The sequence below is a fragment of the Gymnogyps californianus genome, chromosome 4, assembly GCF_018139145.2.
Source record: "Gymnogyps californianus isolate 813 chromosome 4, ASM1813914v2, whole genome shotgun sequence".
Lineage (NCBI taxonomy): Eukaryota > Metazoa > Chordata > Aves > Accipitriformes > Cathartidae > Gymnogyps > Gymnogyps californianus.
Window position 1 is genome coordinate 46908540 of NC_059474.1, and position 23069 is coordinate 46931608.

The 23069-nt window shown below is 38.3% G+C and overlaps 1 protein-coding gene across 1 annotated transcript in view; it reads right to left on the bottom strand.

Moving 5' to 3' along the window:
* FNIP2 (folliculin interacting protein 2) overlaps positions 1-23069 on the bottom strand; it is a 49393-nt gene that overhangs the window by 11112 nt on the left and 15212 nt on the right. Inside the window, exons 2-12 of the mRNA XM_050895537.1 lie at positions 15807-15933; positions 12239-12373; positions 11031-11131; positions 10877-10948; positions 10099-10199; positions 8661-8732; positions 7925-8054; positions 4322-4523; positions 3651-3739; positions 2643-2789; positions 2348-2517 (exon numbers count right to left, since the gene is read on the bottom strand). Of these exons, the coding sequence (XP_050751494.1) occupies positions 2348-2517; positions 2643-2789; positions 3651-3739; positions 4322-4523; positions 7925-8054; positions 8661-8732; positions 10099-10199; positions 10877-10948; positions 11031-11131; positions 12239-12373; positions 15807-15933 (1346 nt within the window). The remainder of the gene's footprint in view (positions 1-2347; positions 2518-2642; positions 2790-3650; positions 3740-4321; positions 4524-7924; positions 8055-8660; positions 8733-10098; positions 10200-10876; positions 10949-11030; positions 11132-12238; positions 12374-15806; positions 15934-23069) is intronic.

Genomic DNA, 23069 nt, shown 5'->3' on the forward strand with positions numbered 1-23069 from the left:
CTTATTTGCTAGCTCTTTTATCCTGAAGAAGTGCTTTTTTAACAGAACTAAGGTCATACATATCCTACTTTCAATATATTTGTTTGGAAGAGTGGTAACTATCTTCCAGCTGCCTATAATCCTCTATCAGCTGAAGGGTTTCTACTCCACAGTTCTGGGAGAAGTAAACATAGATAGCCAATAAGGGAACATTCACATGCTCTATCAGACAAAGATGGGTTAACACAAGAAATGTCTATTACCAGGTTGAGTTAACCCAGTTGTCTTCACCTGACACCCATTAGAGAACACCCACTAAATTGTCTTTGCCTAACCAAACTGCAGCTGATATCACCAGCAGATGGGAGACAACCACCAAAAGCTCAATTTTCTTTAGCCACCATAAGTGTTCACCTTGAAAGCAGGCTTCTCTGGCTTGAGGCTTTATCAGCTACCTCCTAATCTACCAGATTGTTTTAGGTGCTAAGTCCTTGCTCAGGGCCACTCCAATGTTCTGGACAGAGTTTGCCACCAGGATTTTGTACTAGACCTCAAGAAGCAGCACTAAATGAACGTTATTAGCAGAGCTTCAGGAAGGTTTCTACCAAGGGCAAGGGGACCTCTGGTTTCAACATGAGGAGCTTCAGACTACTCAGGTGCAATTAACCTCAATGCCTGGTGGGCCACAAGGACTAGCAATTTCGAAAAGAAATGCGAAGATATCTTTTTACTTTCGAGTTGAGCATAGTTGTTATGGAAATCAGATTCAGGCTTCAAGTTCATTTGCACAATTGACTTTTATATAAACCACTACTAATAAGTACAAAAAGTCAAAATTGTGGTCTTCAAAACATACTAATGCCTACTGTTAAGACTGTCAGATTGAAGCTAATGTTTAAGAGACAGTATTATGTCTTCCTGACAGTGGTACTTACAAGTTGCATCAGTATGTAATTGTAATTGATATGTAATATGTAATGAAAACATAGGTCTGAAGGTGGAAAGACAGGTATGTCAAAATCCTTTCCTTAATAAGAAGTAATTTCCATTTTAAAGCACTAAGCCCCATGATTTTTTTATGCCCCCCTCCTCTAAAGAAAGAGACCAGCAGAGGGCAACATCTTACTTTCATTATCAGTTACTGCAACCACCTGATAATGGCTTTTGGGCTTTATAAGAACGAAACAAAACCAGAAAGCATTTTGTGTTCAAGCACTGAGAACTTGGCTAGGCCAATGCTGGTAGCAACATACAGCCTGGGAAGGCAAGAGGAGAAACAGATTCTTGACTAGTCACCAGTGGTGGCTCCTGGAGTGACCACAAGAGCTACTGCCTATCTTACGCCTGCAGTCCAGCTGGTTTTTATAATCCCAGGCCTGGCTCCATCCTCAACATCCTGAGCAAGCTTCTGTTTTCCCCTCCAAGCCTAATCCATTACTCCCCTGCATAACATTTTAAAAACATCCCAAAACAGGAAACACTTCTACTACAACTACATGGCCAAGGTAGCAATTCTTAGTTTCATAAAGATTGCTGAGAATAACAAACATAACTGAGACAATTAGCAAGAAACACAACCCGTAGCACAGTGTAAAAGTCACATTGCTGCTTTAGTGTGCACGTTATTTTACATGGCAATATACTATATCAGTTAAAGTTAAGGCCGATTTGATGTCAGACTCACAGCTGCTGCCATGAAGAGGAGGAATTTTCAAGGATTTACCACTGGCAGCATTATTCTCTCAGCTCTCACTCACCTACTCGTTTGACAGTAGTTATTTAATCCCCTGTATCAAGATAACTTATAAGCTATAAAATATTTGTCAGAGAACAACCTGAGGAGCTGGGCATAGAAAAAAATCTTGGCCCAAGCCCACTCACATAACTGTGAATGAATGGAGGTACTACCAGTTGCCAGACTTCTACTCTGTTGTCTTGGTGTCCATCCTAGCTCTGTGAGGAAGAGATAAAAGGAGGTAGCCAGGGCAGTCTCAACTACAAAGGGCTTCCAAGGCCCAGAGAACTCCCCACAATCCAGTCTATTCCCTCTTGTTCTTCCCAAACTGCTCAGATTGTTCACAGCACTTGCACCAACTTAATACTTCTATACCAAGTTACTTAACCAGGCAGTGTAACAGAGAATGACAACAAGGGACCAAGGAAAAAAGCAGAGCACTCAGGCTATGCAAACAGGCCTTCAAATGCTCTGTTTAACCAGGCGCAAGACATCTGTCTGTAGCTCTGCCCAGCTTACAGCAAGGCAAATCAGCAAATGTGATCTGGATCACAGATAGCTCTTAGATAAGAGGAGTGGATGCAGGAAGGTGCTAGTTATAGAGAAGTCTGAAGCTTTCCATTTCCTACTGACCAAGCTGTGCCCAGAGAGGGTTATACGGATGGGATTTTGCCAGCATGTTCACAGACTGCGATGTGCGCTTCTCAGAGAAGGCCTTTATGGGAGGATGGTCAACTGGCATTACTGTTGGGACCCAAGCCAGATGGTATGTCAGCACCGCAGTTAACAAAGCAGCAAAGAACCTAGGAAAAAGAATATGACCAAAGTAACACCAGCAAAAGAATATCCCATTAAGTGCTTTAACATATCCACATGCACTGGGAAGAACATAAGCTTTTTTAAGAAAAAGGGGGTGGGGGAAGCTTACTGATTTTTGTTGATCTGTTCTATCAGAAACGTAAATTCTTTAAGAAAACGCTGGCATAGCTGATTCTTTTCCAGGGTGCTGGACATCATATTAAGCCACACAGGCTCTGCAATCCTTGGAACAGAATATAGGTTCCAGATGGTAACCCTGCTCAAAGAAAATTCCCCAAAAGTAAGTGTTAACATGCACATTTCAATCTTGCAAATACAAGTAGCCCCTTTCCTCTTCTATTGTCCATTGATTTTTATTTATTTATTTTTTGTAAGATCTAGGAGACTAAACAAACTGGAAGAGTTTTCCAGACACACGAATTACTAGTGTCCCAGAACACTAGTCTGTTTAATTCAGAGTACCAGTAACTTAGTGTCTTCATATGACTTATATATTTGTCTTCCCTTTCTTGCATTCCCCTGCACATTTGTACTCGGAGAAACGATTCAGAAATCATTTTGAGGAGGGGATAGAACCCATTCTATTCATTGCAGTGATTCATTTCCACATTCCAGACATTACAGAAACTCCATCCCACCGAAGCCTTGTCTCTCTCTCCTGGGCTGCCTTTCTTGGCCTCTCGCCATTCCTTCCTCTCTTAGGTACCAAAAAGAGAGCCTTTGACAGCAACTTTCTTGTCAGTTACACTGTTCAGCATCTATGGCTAGGAGCAGACAACTCATCTGCCTGAATACATCAATCAATCCACTCATCTGCACAGGCATCAGCAGAAGCCAACTCTTGATGAGATCTTTAAGACTTTAACTGACAGTCCCAGGTACAGGTGAGTGCAACAGAACTACTTTTACTCTCATTCTGAAAATGGCTGAGCTGGTTTTGCTAAAGTTTTTAGAAAACATTTACCCAATACCCACCACAGAAAAATCATTCACACTAACTTCAAGACTGGCTAAATTACAAGACCCTGCATTCAGTTGCTTATAACTGGAAGTAACAAATATCTCTAGAGGGGCATGAGAAGAGCTCTCCTTGTAATTCAGAATTCCATCAACTCACCTGAATTCTCCCAGGGCATCCATGACACGGCTGATATAAACCTGCACTCTTTGGCTGGATTCTGCTATTTTTCTACATGAGATCATGGCCTTGATTAAGAGTTAAAGACACAAAACAGCTTCTTAAAGGATTCGCATTCTTCATCTTTTTAAGCTTCATTAACATGTCAAAATAATTAAGATCTAGCCCCAGTGCTATACAGCCACTCAGGACAGCAATAGCTGCCAACCTCCCTCCACCTCATGAGAGACCAATCCCTAAGACTGGACATGGGGAGAGAAGAGAACATTTTTGAGAAAGTAAGGGGAAGACAGCAACAAACATTTAGTGTCTCTCTTAGTGACTGTATGAAAGGATAGAATACCATCATTTCCACAGTCTCCAGGGAGTCAAGAAAACCTCATAGTGAAATATGGTGAGAAGGAAAGAAAAAGAAAAACCACCCATAGCATAAAACTCTTCATTCTCATTCTGACTAGAAAAGAGACTGCACCTCTTTTTCAGCAAACGCTGAATCCCTACACTGGGCTCAGGCTCAAGACTACATGTGTAAGGAGGGAGGGAAGCTTGAAACCACGCACCTTCTCCCACTCTTCATCTATCAGATTCTAGAATACTTCATTCTGTTTGACACTTATTTTTCCACATTAAGCCAAACTAGTATTCTGTACCTTTTCTATGGCATATTTCAGCTTGTTCATGTGAGATTCAAAAAGAGGAAAGTGAGAGAAAAAGAAATCCTGGAAGTTTCTCTGTGCTTCTTCTTTTTCAGGCAGAGAAAAGATTATGCTGATTGCAATTTTCTTCCTCCGAACCATTGCAGGATTGGAGCTGCAGCTTTCATCAGCCATACTAAACATTTCTTCAGTGGACCTGTAAGACAGATTTGTTAGGACAGTTACCTATGTACTGAGAGGCAATTCGTCTTCTATCCATATCTCTCTCTACAGTAGAAGGTAATTCATTCTTAGGTCTCCTTTGACTGACTACATAAGACTTTGCTGTCACCTGTCTCTGAACAGAGGATACCCAACATTTTGATGGATAAGACCTATGTTTGCTCAGATAGCAGGAAGGCAACGCCCAAAGAGGCCAGCTCCTAAAGTAGTGTGAACACTTTCTTCTGAAAGAAATCTACTACAAAATCCCTCCTGCTGGATTTGTCTTTAAGGGAGATTAAGAAAAGGGAATGGAAACACAACACAAAATCATTAGCAAAAAAGGTTAAAGGTAATTTCAGAGCTGTGAACTGCATCCAGCACTCAAGCTCCTGCCTAGGTGCTCAACAATATGTCCATGATGCTCTTGAATCTGTAGTGCTGCTCATGAGGGAAGTTGGGAAACATGCTACCTATACCGTTCCAGCATCTTAAGATGGATGTTTTAAGGCACTTAACCATGTAAAATAAAACTTTCTATTTTAACTGAAGACAAAATGTCACCACTTAGTAATTACTGTGAAAACACAAACTTAACGCCTACAAATACATGTGTGCCTAGCTCAAAGTTGGATACTCTTCAGTTTAAAATGCTTTGTTTCCTGCTAAAAAAAACCCAAACTAGTGGCTATTTTACAGTCATTATTATTTCCCCAAGTTCTGGTTACGCACTTGATAGTTCTGCCACATTTCTTTCAACAGTTATGCCACTTTTCATATTACACATGGGTGGATACTGGGATCAATACTGCTCAATATCTTCATTATCAGCCTGGCTTGTGGATCAAAACACACCTCCAGTGAGTTTCTAGATGATGCCAAATGGGGGGAAAATGGTCAAAACACCGGAGGGCACTGTCCAGGGAGGCTGTGGAATCCCCATCCTTGGAGAGGTTCAAGACTCAATTAGACAAGTTCCACAGCAACCTGATCTAAATTCCAAGCTAGTCTGTTGCACAGGCAACTGATTTGGATGATATCCGCAAGTCTCAGCCCAGCATAAGTTTTTCTGTGATTACACAAAAGGGTGGCAATCCCCTCAGCCTGTTCCTCCATAAATACTTGCATTGCAGTGCTAGACATTGACATTGCTGGATTTACATAACTATTATTTTTTCTTGCTTAAAGTTTCTTGATCAATTTCACTGAAAAAACGTCTTTAAAAAGTTATACATCAATGAGTAAAATAGTATGGTCAAAATGTCTTTTGGAAGGAACTTTAATTGAATAATGGCTTTTAATCCACTGAGAAATTATAGGGGGAGACGGGTAAGAACATGACAAGAAAGCCATTAGAACGCAAATGGAGACATTCAGAGCAGCAGCTCACATGGAAATAGCTTGGGTTTGGAGTTTCTTTGTGAGTTAAGACTGCAATATCAGTGAGTGGTAATTAAGAGCTTGAAGGCTTCGTATCAGAATTATCTTGAAATGGAGCCTGTGGCATTTATAGACCACTATGAAGCAATTAACAAGAGGAAAGCCTGAATGCTAAGCATTCATTCTAAGTTCATTCTAAAAATAAGTGGTTTACAGTCTAATTGGTTTGACAAAGTTAAATATACAAAAGTTTCTCATCATAGAGGTATGAGTTCAGGAATACAGGAAAAAACACATACAATAAAACCCCAGCAAAAAACAGCTTGTGGGAAACCAGAGTTCAAGACAAAAACATAACCTCATTTGAACTTCAGGAACTTGCACGCAGAGACAGAAATTCCCAAGGAAGTTGGGAAAGGCTGGTCAGTCAGGATCTAAGAAACATCACAAGCTTTTGTACTGCTTCCCAGGAACAGAAATTGAAGAATTTAGGTCTGTGAGAGAAGCCTTTTCAAAGCAGCTGCTAATCTAGCTTGCCTGCCAGCTGACTACATGGAGTTCCAACTAGACATCTCATTTTCTTTGAGCTATTGGCCTAAAACATCAGTCACAGAAACTGTAGAATCTTGGCTGTACAAACTGAAGTGCAAACTCTGCTGTCACTGAAGTATTCAACCAGAAGCCTACTGTTTCTCTAGCAAGTAATCAGAAAACAAGTATCTGAAGAGGCTTTTTGGCTTAGAAAGAACCCCAATTCAAGAGTAGTTCTAGATAGTGGAAATAATAATGTCCTGTTTCCAGTATCTTTCCCCAGCATAGATTCTCCAATGTGGAAGAAACACAACCTACTCCCTACAGTGAACAAGCAGCCCAAAAAGGCTACTTTCCTCTAAACAATTTGTTACTTTCGTAACACTTTGAAGAAATTTCTATTTGTGAAACTTTGGCTACTTCTTAAACTGGGCTGAAATTATCTTATTTACCCTAAATGTTTTAACTTTTTTGCATGCACTGCTCTCAGCCTTATTTCTTTAGGAAACTAGACTAAAAAGTACTTCAGTTTACTGAAAGCAAAATGTTTACTAGCTTATTCTCAACTGCAAGCATGATTTAGAAAGCATGACTGCTACATTAGCACCACTGCATCATTCTTCTTGTTAAAAAATTATTTGGTAAGAATATCCAGGAAAAAGCTTCGAGTGTAGACACGAGGAAAAGTAGTCTTTTCAAAAAGGTTTTGGTTTTGTTTTTTACTGACCACATATTTTAACTGGCAGTTTTTAAGCTTCTCTTAACTGAAAACAGTGAAGAGGGAGAGAGGCCAAACAGCAGGAATTTCTTGTAGCTCTCCACTAATTCCATGCTGTCTCTGAGTGCAGGTGGATGAGTATATGAGCAGATAATCAAGAACAATTTGCCATTTTGCAACTGACAAGGGAAAAATTTGCTTATTAGCTATGAAAGGTCTGCTGCATTCCATGCTTTGTTATGCCACTGAGCTACAAAAGCTAATAAAATTCCAAAACAGAAGCCAAGCTTTTTGATCACAGCTATTTTTTTTCTTCCTGTTTTGGCAGAAGTCACATCAGGAACATCCTGTACCAGCCAAGAGAGTCGTCATGGGCTCTTACTGCAAAATTTCAGTAACTGCTCACTAGTCAGACTTCATCATAGTATAATGTAATTATGGCAGCAGTGCTGTTACAGTCCCTTTCATCTCAACAGGATGCTCTGCTCCTTCAGAAACAGTTTAATTTGTTTTTCAGAATGTGGCTTCAGACACAGCCTATACATTCAATAAAAACAAGTATATTTCAAATCAGGCCTTGTAGTTCATATTCAGCCAAAACTTGATCTTTCTTCATATTGGCAATCTTACGTAACACGCACAGAAGTTAGACTGAATTGAGAGCATTTAATAACAGGATTTGTCCTTTTAAAGAAAAGAGGCTTAAACTCTATTTAGCTTAAGTTACTGCCAAACAGCTGTTTTAAGAAGAAAGGTGTTGCACTCACCACCTTGGAATAATTCCATTCTCTAAACTGGTTGTCTGACTTCGGAGCCAGCGACGTTGGTAGCTGCTAGAAGATGATGATGAAGAGCTTGGAGATGGAAAAGGAGTGACCAGAAGACTGCTCAGAGACGCTATCAAGAAAGCAAGAAATCCCACATATACTGAATTACAAAGAGTGCTGGTTAAATATTTTTCTTCATACTCTAACTGGGAACTAATTCCCACAAATATTGCTCTTGCTTGCTGATCTCTTTCACATAACTCACTTGCAACAGGAGAGACAATTATTTTAAATAAAACTTGCTGCCTGAGGACATTCTTTTCTTATAAAGTCAGAGATCTTCCCTACTAGAACATACTAAAAGTATTCTTATTATCATTAAAAGCATTCTGTCCTAAGAGGTGTTGCCCTCCCATTACAACAGACAGATCTCCTGGCCTCCTTTTCCTATTCAGTGCAAAAACATCTTCTCTTCCTTTGCTTTAGCAAAGGCTCCAGCCAGTTCTTTCTCCAAATTATAAATTGGTTAAGAACCCAGAAAACGATGGCTGTAAACAAAGAATATCATTACAAATATTCTTGCATTAAGGCTTGAGGCAAAAGCAGAAGGAAAACCGTTTAGCAGATCCAAAAAATTTTGGATTTACAGGTCATAAGGGGCCTATATTTCAGGTGAATCACTGCACCAAAGAATTGTAACATAATTACAAAAGCAGGCAAACAAGACAGCAGATACCTGACCGAGCAATGCCGCTGTCTCTGTCCTCATTTTGTCCTCTGCTAGGCATATCAACAGGCGTGCTGTGTGCTAAAACAAACAGATCAGATCAATAGAAAATATTACATAACTCATCATACTATTTGTCAGCATTTAAAAAAATGTTTAAGTTTAAAGGTCATAACACAAAGTTACATTCTGTACCGTTACTCCAAATAAGCAGTATGGTGTGAGCAGAGGTGGCAGCAAACAGTATTCCCATACTGAGTATCATGTTACTAGAGGAAGTTGGTTATTTGCCCCAATCTAAAAACATCTCTAAGAAGCTTAAGAATCTGAATCCAGTCTACATTATCAGAAATCAGATACGCTTTGAAAATGAGGGCTGATGGTATCCCCATCTGTCACTCTTGACATTTTTTTGTGTGTGCAAGATTGTTGTTTTACACAGGTTAACATCATAATGAAGTAGTCAAATATGAGGTCCATTAAGCTTCTGATTCACTCCCCAAGCAGAGATTTACTATCCAAAGCCTCACAGTAAGAAACATTCAGTCTATGTTGTATTACATTGAAGTGTTAGTAGTGCAAAGTCACTCAAATTGTAGAGCATGCAAGATTTGCAAAGGCTGTGAAGAAACTGCATTGGTATTACAGTTCACATTTTTGCAATTAACAGAACTAATTAGGCCTAAGATCTACCCACCTGCATGGGTCATCAGTATGCCTGTAAAAGGAGACTTTTAAAGTTTTGAAAATTAAAGAAATTGATATTGTTAAAGAAAAAAAACCTTAAAGCCTCCCAGACTTAGCTCAAGAATTAATTTTGAATGTCTGCCATCAAATTAAAAAGTAGCAAGAAGAGAAGAAAAAGCTGTACACCAGCAAGACACCTGCACACTAGCAAGAAACCAGCTATAAGCCAGGAAACATAAGTTCTCTAAGAAACATAAGGGCTCATTTATTATTAAAAACACTGCATAAAAATACCTTTAAAATTAAACACAGGAATTAGAAAAGAAATATGAACAAAAAGAAATTAATTTAGCTATTTTTTTGGAAGAAAGATTTTTTTTTTTTTAAGTATAATCCAGACACATCTGTTGTCACTATTTTAGCCCTTTCTGTTTCTAGAGAGTAATTATGTATGTCCTGCAAGGATTCAGAAGGAGCTGGATTTGTGTGTGCATATGGATGGGTCACACTGTGGCTGGCATTCCACACAAACCTGCAAAGAAAGAAGCACTGCGGATGAGCCGGAGGGGACCTCCTTCAGACACACCCTGCAGCAGTTTGCTGCTACACAGCTGTAACACACCTAGGAAACAAAAGCAATGTAGAGGAAGTACAATGCAAAAAAGTAGAAAAAAAAAGGTGGTGCACCGGGAAAAAAAACAAACCAAACGAACAGATGGCCTCATGTTGGCAGAAAGACATAGAACCTGGAAATATTTACCTAAATTACTTCCACTGCGACAGGTTCCCAAACCATTCTGATTCGAGCTCAGCTTTCCGAGGCTGGGATCTTGATTGATGTATTCAAAGCTATCTTGTAAGCTAAAAAAGGGAAAAAAGCCAGTGCTCCTTAAGAATGGGATCAATAGGTATTAATATTAGCTTGAGAATTAGGCTCATTTTATGGAAAAAAAGACGACTGAAGATTAACGTCACAATCAAACTCAAGGACCAGTGGGTTTTCTGAAACTGTAAGGGAATACGCATTTATTTTCTATATAGGCTCCCTCTTTGAATTACTGTAAGTTTCTATATGTCACATTTGGGATTCAGTTTATTCATATTTGCCCATTTTTGGGACAAACTAAAAAGGGAACAGATGAGAAACAGTATATCTTCTGTCAGTGTTGAAGGAAACAGAAGTGGGGTACAGGGACACAAAGCTTTCTCGACATATACCCCTTCTTCACCCTTCTGGCAGCAGGAAGAGATAGAGGCTTTGATTGTCCAAAGCATCTAACCTCTGAAGTTTATTGCATGCCCTGGATAAATTAAGAAGCAGAGATTCAGAGGGATTTTATTTTTTAAACTTGGACGGCCTGGCTGGGATCTATCAAGAGAATCCTTCTCCACAGCCACCATTTCTGATTTTCTACTAGACTTTTCTACTTTGGCTGAGTCAAATTTAGAAGCAGTGACAGAAGGACTACAAAAGGAGAAAGAAGGAAAGACAACTGCATTGGATGGGGAAGAAAAAAATAAAAATAAAATGTTCTTACTTATTGTTGCTTCCACTGAAGCTTCCTACCCTGGCTGAGAAGACTTTACTTATCATCAGCTGTGGGGGAGAGCTGAAAGGATAAACAGTCATTTCAGTGAGTCATCAATTCCAAGTGCCTGACAAGAGAGCGCATCACAGAAAAGGACACTCACCGTATATAGTGAATTTTCAAGGTGGAGCCTTTGTAACTCATTGCCACTGAGCCAAACATCATTTCTCCCAGCATGTTGACATCAGAGGCTGGTCTGGTGTACTACACAGACAAGAAGATGGGAAGAGCAAAGTCAGTAATAACTTAGCAAGCTATTTCAATTTAATATAGTGCCACAGTGCTACATTTTGAATGGAGAATACAAATAAGTTCTGCTTTTCCATGCAGACTAAGATCCTGTGTGGTTCTAACACACAGAGTGCAAGTACAAGCAAATACAGCTGGAAGACATACTGTTTTGCTCACTAGATGAGCATTGTTACCCTTGTTCCAGGGGGACCTCCAAAGGCAAGAAAGAGGAAAAAAGATCTACTGCATTTCCAAAGAAACAGCTGTGTCCAGCAACTTTCCCATATAACAGAGTGTTTGATGAAACCTGTGAGTGTTCACAGGACGTAGCTTCTGTGGTCTGGATCCCCAAGCATTAAACTGTCTTCCTTATTCAAATGAGTAAATTCTCCTTCCCTGCCCTTATAGAAAGCTTCTTGGAAACATTTTTGATTGGAAAATAATTTGTGAAGACTGTGTTTCTAAGTATAATCAGACCAATTTCTTATTTTGTTTCAAGGACTGATCATCAATAGCAAATATGGAGAGAAGTTTGTTAATTCTGAAGGAAATCGCTTACCTTCTAGTTAAATATAATTTTTTCCTATACCTTAATCTATACATTCTTCAAATTACATTTTTCTAGATGAAATCTTTATGCTTTTACTGAGAAACAGCCAGAGTACCTAAAAAATAGTTCTCTCAAAAATTTCATGTTATAGTAAGACAGACTAAAGGGACTCTTATTATACCATGTTCAACAGCTTCTTCAGAACTGACCTGAAGCATAGGTAGACATCTTTCAAAAGAAGAACAGAGAATGGTATAGTGTTTTTTATGACCTTCACAAATAATAATGCTATTAAATATCTTTTTTAACTCTTTCAAAGACAAGACCAAGATAGACCAAAAGATTAAGATGTACCCACATGTTCTTATTCTACTATACTTTAAAGATAGAGTAGATCTCTCAAGGTTCAGATTAACTTGTAATATACTAGAAGTATAACTAGTCATTCAATGCATGTAAGTTAAGGCTTTTATACACAAACTTCTTCAGTAAAATGGATAAACACAAGCAAGAAAAGTAATGAACATTACCTGATACTTCGGTATCTGTTCTTTGATATTTTGCATACAGCTTATTGAGGGACTATGGGAAGAAATATTGTTGTTCCCATTGCTTGCTTGGCAGTTCTTGGCAGAAGTCTTTACAGAAGCATCCTCTGCCATTTTCTGTGTCAAAACAGAGCGATATGATGAAAATAATTAAAGCAAACATGAGAACTCCCATCTGTAAACATACTACAGCAAGATTTTTCTTAAACTACAGGTAAGCAACAGAAAGAAAAGATACTCTTATTTGGTTCAAAAACTATGTATCAGTTTTAAAAGATTTTTTAAAAGGCCAGCATCAGAGAAAGTGCAGAACTACTCTTACATTTATATTGTCAGACAAGTTTTCATAGTATCACACATAGTCAGAGTAATTAGTCAAAGTTCCACTGGAAGATCATTCCCAATCGTTATGAATTGCTCTGTGCAACATTTGCCAAAGTTTATGTAAACAAATTTCTCAGCTTATGGGTTGCTTACAAATCAATTTCTGTAATCATTTGCACAATTAATCACTCAAATTGCATATAACTTTTGCTCCCCAACTGATTAACAGATTTCTTAAACAGAAGAACAGCCAGCAAAAACAAGGGGTGAATAATGCATCATTTGGTAGAATTACCAGGTTATAAAGTCTATTTGTTAAACCTGTAAAGGAGTTGTGTTAAAAAAAAAGGCAAGCAAATGAATGCTTAAATCCAGATGACTGTTTAATTCAAAGTTTACTCTCAAGTCACTATGTTTTAACATCTTAGAACTGATCAGAAAGGTGAAAAGGAAGTCTCAGAAAGATACCGATTACATTAACGCTATTCGTACATGTTTCATAAGATAAGCTGCATTTAATTCATTGGGATTTGCTTAATACAGTTTTCCTGAACAAAACCCAATGAGTTTCTTGTTTTCTTTAACGGCTGCTTCCCCCCCCCCCCCCCCCCAGTTTGCATGTCCATTAGACATCAAAGGGCCACATTATTTCAAACATACTTCTCACATGCACTTGAAATGATTTATATGAAGGCAGCAAAACTGTAATCTTGCAGCAATGAAAACTGCTTAGAAAGTCTTAGAAAGCTTAACTCACACTCTTAAACTTTTTATATATTTAAGAAATTAAAAATCCCTCAATGAACATATTTAATGTGTATTAATGTAAACATTCATTCATTTGGTGCACATCAGAATGAAGTGTATTTTTGTAAGTCTCCTTTTGCACCAGCATGGTTTACCTCATTGGGAACATGCATTGGCAGAGATCAACTAAATTTTTTTTAGAATGTCAACAAGGTACACGTAGATAGTTTACAGAAAAAACAGGCAAGTAGGCAAGAAGAAATAGTAATAACCTAGATGCTAGTAAAAAGCAGCCATAGCTAAATTTACATCACATATTTTGGGCTCAGCAAAATGAGAAAGGAACGATGACAGGAAATTAAATGGAAATAAAAGTAGAATCCAATATTCCACAGGACTGATTTTTGAGATGAACACTTTGAATGCTACAGTGCAGTAACTGTAGTAAGTTTTAGAATACTCAAGTCAAGATGACAAGATGATGGAATGTGCAAAAGGAAAGATGCAGAAGAAAGGAATAACAAGGCAAGAAAAGTGGTGTAGATGACGTCATTTTTTTTAAAACTTGAGTTTAAACTATGGTGATAGTACAGCTCCTTTACCGACTTAAAAATAAGCCTACCAGCATGTTAAAAAAAATAAAATCCTGAACTTCTATATTTTATCCTATATTTGCACTCCTTTTGTGCAGTGTTTCCTGGCATAGTATTTATGTGCCAGTGCTTATCTAATCCCAATGTCACTGTCATTAGGGGTTTAGAAATGCACCAGTGTCAGTAGTCACGTGTTTAATGAGCTATTGACAAAAAAAATACCTAATAAAAGTGGTCTGATATACACCATCTGTAGAAAGAATTGGAGATTAGATTAAGAACACTGAAAAGAAATGCAGTATGTTAAACAAACATATGGTTAAATGGAATACAGACCTGCTAGTTCTCCCAGGTAAGTTTATTGCATACTTTAAAGACAAACAATATATTTGACTATTCAATGTGAATAAGCTTTACTGTATTTCAGGAAAATGGATAAATGCAGTCTACACACATATTCACACTTCCTTGACCTTAGTTTAAACAGAACTGAGCTTGAGAGTAATTTTGCCTTAACTTTAAATGAATCAAGTTTTAGGTTTGCTGTTTGATAACGTACCAAACAAACAACCAAACATTCAAGATCCCTTTTAACATCTATGTGTCTGCATGCCATTCAAAATGCTTTGGTTGTTTTAAAACGGTACCTAGATTAGCGTCTGGCTAGAAAACATTGTAGCCTGTATCACGTGTTATGATGGAGGTTATAATCTCTTTTATGTCAGTGTTGCATAGAGTTTCTGACAGGACATTTTGTAGTTAACTTTTAGTTTGAAGTATTCAAGCAAGCGGAAAAATTTGAGCATTTAAATGAAGCCAGAAATATATTCTTCCTCACATGCTGTCTTTTAAACCAACTTTAAGATACAAAGTAATGACCTTGATTGGGGGGAGGGGGGGGAGGGGAGAAGGGGAGCAAGATTAACAGACCAGTCTGACCCATTTACCCTCTTAAGTAGATAATCAGTCATCAGCTGATGATGCTCATCAGTCTTGCTGATTTGGCACAATGGCATATTTGCAGTGTGACTGAAATAGAGATTTCTGCTTTTTAAGCATCTTCGTAAGTAATTTCTACAAGTCACAACTACTTGTACATAGCTAGTGATTCCACAATAAACCATGCTAGTCTGATAGGCTGAAGCTGCTGGTTGTAACAAAGGCTTCAAAACAAACAAAAAATTGAAATAATTCAGTGTAGAGACAAACACAGAGCTAGTAAAAAACCCAAAATGATCACAAAACAGAAAATACTATTGTTTTACTTGTCTTAAAATCACCTAAGTTTGCTGGAAGCATTATTCCACAATTTGTCTGGCTGGAGAGCAGCACAAAGAATTTGCATCTTGACAGCACCTACTCTTGCTTCTATGTGCGTCACCAAAACTTACATGGCCATACATTGCCATGTGTCAGTCTTACACATTACGGCATGGTTAGCCAAGGCGGAGTTGTTTTAATTCACATAAAGCCAACAACTTTACTAATCCAAACACCAAAGGAAGACAAGCACTTTTAGAGACATGCTAGACATCACTGGAACAACAGGACTGCACAACCAGGGCTAACAACAAAAAGCAATCTCAGTCGACATTAAAAAGGCTAAGCAAATAGTTTAAAGGGGTATAGATTGCTTTGCTTGAAAGCAAATAAGGTCTAAATTGTTAAGTTTCAATACCATATTTACATTATAAATACCAAATACTAGATATGTGTTCATAGGCTTTTTGGAATCTAACACACTTTTGTTGCAGCTAACATAGAATCGAGATCAAGTGAAAGATCACAAGTAAGATTAAGAAGTTGACACTGTCATATGAAAATTCCTGCTTTTGGGAAGGGAAACAAAAGAGCAGTGGGACAAAAGCAAAATTAGCATTTCATACCTGAACCACAGCTTCATCAATTTTGCGGACTGCTTTGGAATCAAATAAGACCTGTCTGCCTCTCCTCTCACAGTCTTGGTAAACTATCAGGCGGATTTCATTCAAGTCAAACTCTGAAGAGGACCAGCTGCAGATTATAAACACAAGATGTTAAAATAACATGCTTACTTTGCAGGCTTATTTAAGTGAAGAAACAGGTATTCAGCAAATACATCTTCTACTCAGCACTTACAAGAATCAGGCTGTAATCACACAACTCCAACCAAAAAGGAACTCAAAGGAGCATCTAAGCCCAGTGTCACTGACACACAGGCAGGCACAGCCAGACCTATTTTCATCCAACCTTTCTTCAAAATTTTCCACAAAGGGAACACAAAACTTTGTCTCAGCAATCTGCTCCAGGGCTTAACTACTCTTAAATTTACTCCCTTCTCCATACAGTCTGGATCATCCTTATTGCAAGGTAGGTGTACTATTTTGTGCAATTCTCTCAGTGGCAATAAAGAACAACAGATTACCATATTCTTTACTACAGCTTTTCACAAGCTCAAGGCTTACACCCTTCCTCATCATTCTCTCCTCTAGAGAGGAACACAAACCCAATTCCTTTCGACGTATTCCTGTCAATATAAGTTATGATTTTTTCAAAGTTTAGTTCTTGTAGCTGAAAGGCAAGGTTTCTGTTGTTCCATTATTTTTTCCTCTTTCTTTTCTGAGATGTTTCAGGGTTTACAGAGCAATCATAGATTACCAAGACTTGATCTCCAACTACGATGAAACTCATTTAGTAGATGAAACCAAGATACCATTGAGATTCAGCCTGAAGCAAAAAAACTCTCTCAAGCTAGAATCTGCCTGTTCCTCAGAGACACACCATGGCACACGACTTGCCTCCTTGCACTACCGCAGGAGGCTGAGGAGCACAACTGATCACGGCTGCGATGCCCAGAGACTTTATTTCCTAATTCCAAAGGGAGTTGGTCTGCACGTCAGAACACAGAGGTTTGCTTGGCCTCAGGTTCAGCTACAGAAAATGCTTTTCATGTTATGTAGCTGACAAGCTGGAATTAATGGAAAAAATCTGCTACTGCATAAAGCAGTGCATACAGCACTGGTGCTCAGTCATATTGCCTCATCCCTGACCTGGATGGACCACATCTAGGGGGTAAGAGTACAACTGTTATTAATAGTTGTTGGTTTAACAAATTGCGTAACAGACTTCAGTCAAGGCCACACTGATCTCCCACCCAAAAGGATGTTTCATTTAGGAATTTTCCCAAACCATGCCCTACAGAGAAGGAAGGTAGAGAACTGAGGGAAGAGCACAAACCCAAAAGCTATTTCTTTTATTCCATGCTCTGTTAACAGCCATAAATCAACAGTGAGGTAAACACCATCAACTCCTGCTAGACTCAGTAAGGTAACCATGGGCAACTGCTTTAGGAGCACACTCAGAGACTTGCAAATTTAAAATCATAATAAGTAAAACCAGCTTAATTTCTTCTTTGCACTTCATCTTGCGTTTCAGAGATCAACTCCCCTTTCTATATAGCTAGAAAGAAAAATGAGCCTAAATAGGCACCTTTTTCAAAGCTGAATGACCTCATCAATCTGGAAGGTCTTATTCTATTTTTAAATACCTTGGGACAGAATAAGCCAGATAACTACCTCCACTGTAAGGTACTCTGATACAAACATACTCTACATACATAATATAGAAGAGTCTAGTGCACATCAAAGCCAGATCATGGAACGATGCTAAAGGCTGTTTTGCCATCAATGGTGAGGAAACTTGTTGATGTGTTTCTAACATGTTGTCTCCAAAATACCAGGAGTGCCAGACAGATTTCTGTTCAAGTCTTCCCTTTCAAAGGGAGTCACAGCATTAGGTTAACCTGCATGAGATCAGACCTGATACCATTGTTGATAGTTGCCCAAAGATCCTACATACCTCACATATACAGAGAGCTGCAACTACACCATCTGTTTTAAAGGTCTGTTACTAGTTTCTCAGCCCACTGCCTGTGCAATGCTATTACAAAATCCAGTTATACAGAATGCAAGAGAAGTCAGAGCCATCAACAGACTTCATTCTAGTCTGCCGCATGAATCTGATGCTCTTCAGTACCAGATTCTCTGATACCTCTTCAGTTATACAGCTACCTATTTACTTAGACACTTTCTACAACAGACAATACCTGAAGTAACTACGCTGCTTTCTTAAAAAGGCCACAGGTCTTCCCTCCTTTTAACAGAGAAAAGGTAGATCTCTATGGCCTTAATTTAAATTGTATCCAAGAGCAAAGCCTTATTTATCTCCAGGACTGGCACAGCAGGATCTGTAGGTCAGACCACAGGACTGCAAGTCTAAATGGAGAAAGATTCATTTCAGGCACAGATTGAGCCAATCCAGCCCTGCATCTGCCCACTGATGCTAAAAGCATGCTCAATACTTGTGTTGCATGACTTTAGGTTTCCTTATAAACAGGTGAACTCCCACATTCTGCACTAAAGCAAACTTCATGTTGTTTGTGCGGTGCCAACTTCTGTATAACACGTTAACTGGGTTTTATAACAAATGCTGAAGTAGAAGCCAGTTTAACAGTCTGCTGAGGTGCCTCTTCCACACAGCACGCTAGAATTAAAGATTGCTGCAATCTTTCAGAACTTCAAACAGATTCTAGTACCAAACAGCAACAAGCTAAGAAGTTACATAAAATCTATCATATAGAGCTTTATGTGACTAATAGACCAAATCTAGGGAAGTAACTTTAGATAATGCTTCTTACAGTACTAACCAAATATCAAACTTATGTTTTAAAAGTCTCTGCTTTCAGGCTTTGAATTACCCAGATGCAGTTCCTGTAGCAGTCCTACCCATTACAGAAGAGATCCATGCTATTAAAACCTCATTTGATAAGACCAAGCATATCTATAGGCAAGTTATACAGGCATATAAACCCATAGTCTCCATACTTCCACGTGGAATCTAGCACCAGACCCAAGACTAGTCAGATGACGGGGATGTTTTTCCCAGTCACAAAAGCTGATGAGCAGACTGCTTACAGTACTTCCACCCTTTATTGTTTAAGCCAGCTTATATAACATACAGCCACCACAACAGGGACAGCGTGAGTATTCAGTCATCTCCTAAAAGCAGTGTGTTGAAGAATACAGACAGTACATACACTGATTGGTCAGCTCCGTTTTCACATGCGTAAAAACCAAAACCTCAAACCGTTACTTATCTCTGTATCAGCTTCTTGCTTATTCAGCAATGCTGAAAGGCATGCGCTTCTTTTTGTTTCTTCTTCACATATAGTTTTTGAAAAAGAGATAAGATTGTCTTGCACAAAATATCAGTTAATGAAAGAAAACCCACCACACTTCTGCACTGTATAGCTTAACATTCCTTTAGAAGTTAGAAAGTAATATCTTAAGGGTTTGACTAAGAAGAAAAAAAACTTTTCACTCTTCCATCAGTTGTTTGTAAAAAGTAAGACCAAAATATCTGAAATAGACAACAAAAATATTTTAGCCTGTTTTTTTCTAAGGAAAAAAGGCTCCTATGCTAACAGGCAACCTATAGGCATACAGGTTCGCCTTGCCCAATTATCCGTTCATTCACTAATGAATTTCAACCACCAAGTTTGACGAAGGGATATATATTTCTATCCTCCAAAAATAAATAGTGAAGGAGATAACAGACTTTCCCGTTCCCCTCCAAGGCCACAATATGAACTAATGTTAACTTTAAGGCAACAAAAAAAAATCCTCATGATGCATTTGTGGGAGATAGGTAGAGGATGGGTAAAGAGAAGATTCTGAAAGTGTTAGGTGAAAAGCTTGCACCAGAATTTGCACATTATTAGCTTGAATTTTCTATTTTTCATTGACAATTCTGTAATAAAATTATTAATTCTTCCACTTTTGGATTAGAAAGCAAACCCTCAACATGCTTACAAAAGGCTCCTTATTTTCCAGCTGCTCATCCAACATTATGAGATTCTAACAGTCTACTCCATGTCCAATTATAATAAATATCGATGTTTATTCATATCAGAAGTGCCCTTTTAGCTATTCACCACCACTCCTGACACTCTCCTACTTCATGTCTCAAGACTCAGTTGTTTTCCTTATACTTATTTAGTAAAATCTAAACTGGCACACTGTTGATTGTTTCCTTTTTCTCTGCTCCTGTCTAAAACAGCTTACTCAACCATATGTAAGTACTGAAGGAAGCTACGTGAGTTATATAATAAGAGTAGTTTTGCATATGTATCTACTGCTGAAAGTGTTACTTCTGATAACAAAACTACGTAATCCCCAGGGTAAGCTTCATATTTCTTATGAATGTTTAGCAAGAATAAGTGTGCTACAATCACTACTTTTGGATAACAACTGTTGCTTCTTTCAGTCAGCTTAAAAAAAGCCTTCAAATACAAGTTTCGCTAAACACTAACTTAAATATCATTTGCCTTAGCCCTGTTTATATAAAAAATTTTCTCATTCTGCTTATACAAGAAAGATCTTACATGTTCAATTCCTATTTAAGAACTACTTAATAAATAGAATAAGAGATCTGTGCTGAAGGAATACATATTGCTAAGTGACTTATAAAACAAATGCTACAAATAAAATGAATAAAGTTATAGTAGGGTTTTTTTCAGCCACCTGAGTGTCAATGTACTGCAAAATGACAAAACAGGCTTCTGATAACATTACACCCTAGAAAGGTAAGGAAGTGAAGAAACTGAGAGCTAACTGAAATGTTTCACTTTGGCTTAAAAACAATGCATTATGCCAGATCCTGCATATTCTTAAAAATTAGCTGAATTAAATTAATATGAGCTTGTTATATATATATATAATATTTCAGGTTAAATGTGGCTATTTTGACCAAACGTAATGTTTTCTTATCGGGCCACAAAAATAAAAGCCCCACATATCCTTTCTCCCCTTTTTGTAACTATGTGACCCTTCCCGTTACTCATGTCTGCTCTGGTAATTGCTGGACCCTTCTGTAAACTAACCGAACTCTCTGCAATAGCAGACGTCTGTCCCAGCACATGAAAGTGGATCAGAAACATAGCGGGAAAAAGAAGGAAGAAGTAGATGGCAATGGAACCTCCACCTCTTGGTGGCAGCATGAGTTACACTAACTCACTTCATCCACGGAGCTATATACCTTTAGGAAAGGGCACAAAGACAACGTTCCCTATACATTCCAAATAAGTATTGAGGCTAGTTAGAATGTTAATTGAGTTTTCTTGTTCCTGAGTCAGTTTTCTGCCTGTTTAGTGAGCTGAACTGACTCCCTAAGGGGAGCCAGTTCCAGAAGGACTGGAAAGGCCAAGGCCAGCACAAGGGGGAAAAGGACAAGAGCATGATGCCAGAAAGCAAAGGAAGAAGATGCAATGTGATTGCTCCCTTCAGCATCCAGTCTGTTTGAACAGCTCAGCTTGTCTAGCCTCACAGAGGAGGATCTTTCCTGCATATGGAAGATGCTAGAACTAATAAACATCTTCAAGTCAAAATAAATAAATAAAATCAAGCTGTCTACATTCATACAACAGGAAAACCAGGTCTACTAAAGATGCTAACACGCTATGGATTTTTTTTTTTTTTTTTTTTTTTGAAAGAAAGCCACAAGTTTGGAACAGCTTATAGATATCCTGGCAAGTTTTCTCCCCAGATTCCATATTAAGCTTAAGTTTGCTTAATTGTCTCTTAAATTGGCATATAAGCTACTTTCCTTTGGCTTGTTCAACATTTGTTCCATTACAGACGCGAGTCATGGAGGCAAGGAGATCTCTTTTACTTAGGGGAAGGCAGACTCGTTTGTTTCTGGAAAAGAGTCACAAAGTTTGCCCCATTCTGCCCTGAATCAGTATTTTTTAGTTAATATAGATCTCCAAACCCTGATCTTTACAAAGAAAGCTTCTGGTTCACCTTTATAATAATCAGCATGCATGCAATAACTGAAGTGATCTATTAATTTATATTCAAAAACTACTTCAGCTGACCTTAAAATATTTTTGAAAGTGACTAACCACTCACTACTTCAGTACAACATCTATAGGCTAGAGAAATAAAGAGGCTGAAACATATCTATATACCTATACCTCTATCTATATTTTTCTGCTTCTTAGGTCAGCAATCCTGAATATAGAACATTAATTCTAACACCCTTGGGTGTTAGAATTTGGAAAAAGCTGCCCTGAACCTTATTTTCAACACAGATAGGCAGCAGTAGAGACTCAAACATTGGAGACATGCTCGCACACATCTGAAAAAGACACCACAAAGAAGTCAAAGAAACACTATTCATACTCCAGATTACTTTGATGTACTGCTTGATCTAGAGGTCATTTACAAGTAAAGCAGAGGGTTCCCCTCTCCATTCTTCCCCCACTTCACAGCATTCTCTCCTGTCTGCTCTGCACACTGTTACTACCTGACCCACTAACACAGGAGGTGGCAAAAAAATAAAAGAGGGGAAACTAATTAGAAAACTAGAAAGAGAAGGTAAGATTATTTAACCTTAACTGAAAAGAAAGGCAATTATCCTTCATGCCTCAGTTTGCATGTACATAAATCTTACACATCAGAGTCAACAATGTAGATTCAGTTTCAAACAACAGTGAAGACTTTCTGGAGTATCAGTCACCATCATCAGCAAGAATAAGCTTCTAATAGAACTTTTCCAATTATTTACAAAATAGCCTTTCAGGCACAAGATTATAAATCTAATACCAACTAAAAATGTCCATTCTCTGTCAAAAATCATATATATCAAAAAAGTTACATGCATACCTGTTTTGCAGCAGTCTAGTCACTTTGCTCACACAGCTGACACTTTGGTCTCTCAAAGATTTTCTAATCCTTTCATCCAATTTGGTACAAGAGAGATTATTTCCGAGTGGTACATCGTTGTTATTTCTTGCTCTTTCTATTTGTCCCCCTGTGCCATTTGTAGCTTTTGGTGTACCCCCACACATTTTCTTTTGCTACAAATCCTCTTGTAAAGCTCCCTCAAAGAAACTAAATACCCGCTGAAGAGATACAGCCTCAAGCGGATTTCTTTACTATAGATCAACCATTAACGATGGTAATGTACCATCGGCTTTCTTCCCTGTACAGGAACACACTCTGCTGAATTTCCTGTTAGGGGAAAAAAAGGCGAAGAGATCTTCATATATTCTATAAGCCATTAATATAGAACAACAGCTGTAGCTAATATACTGCTGCAATTATTCCAGA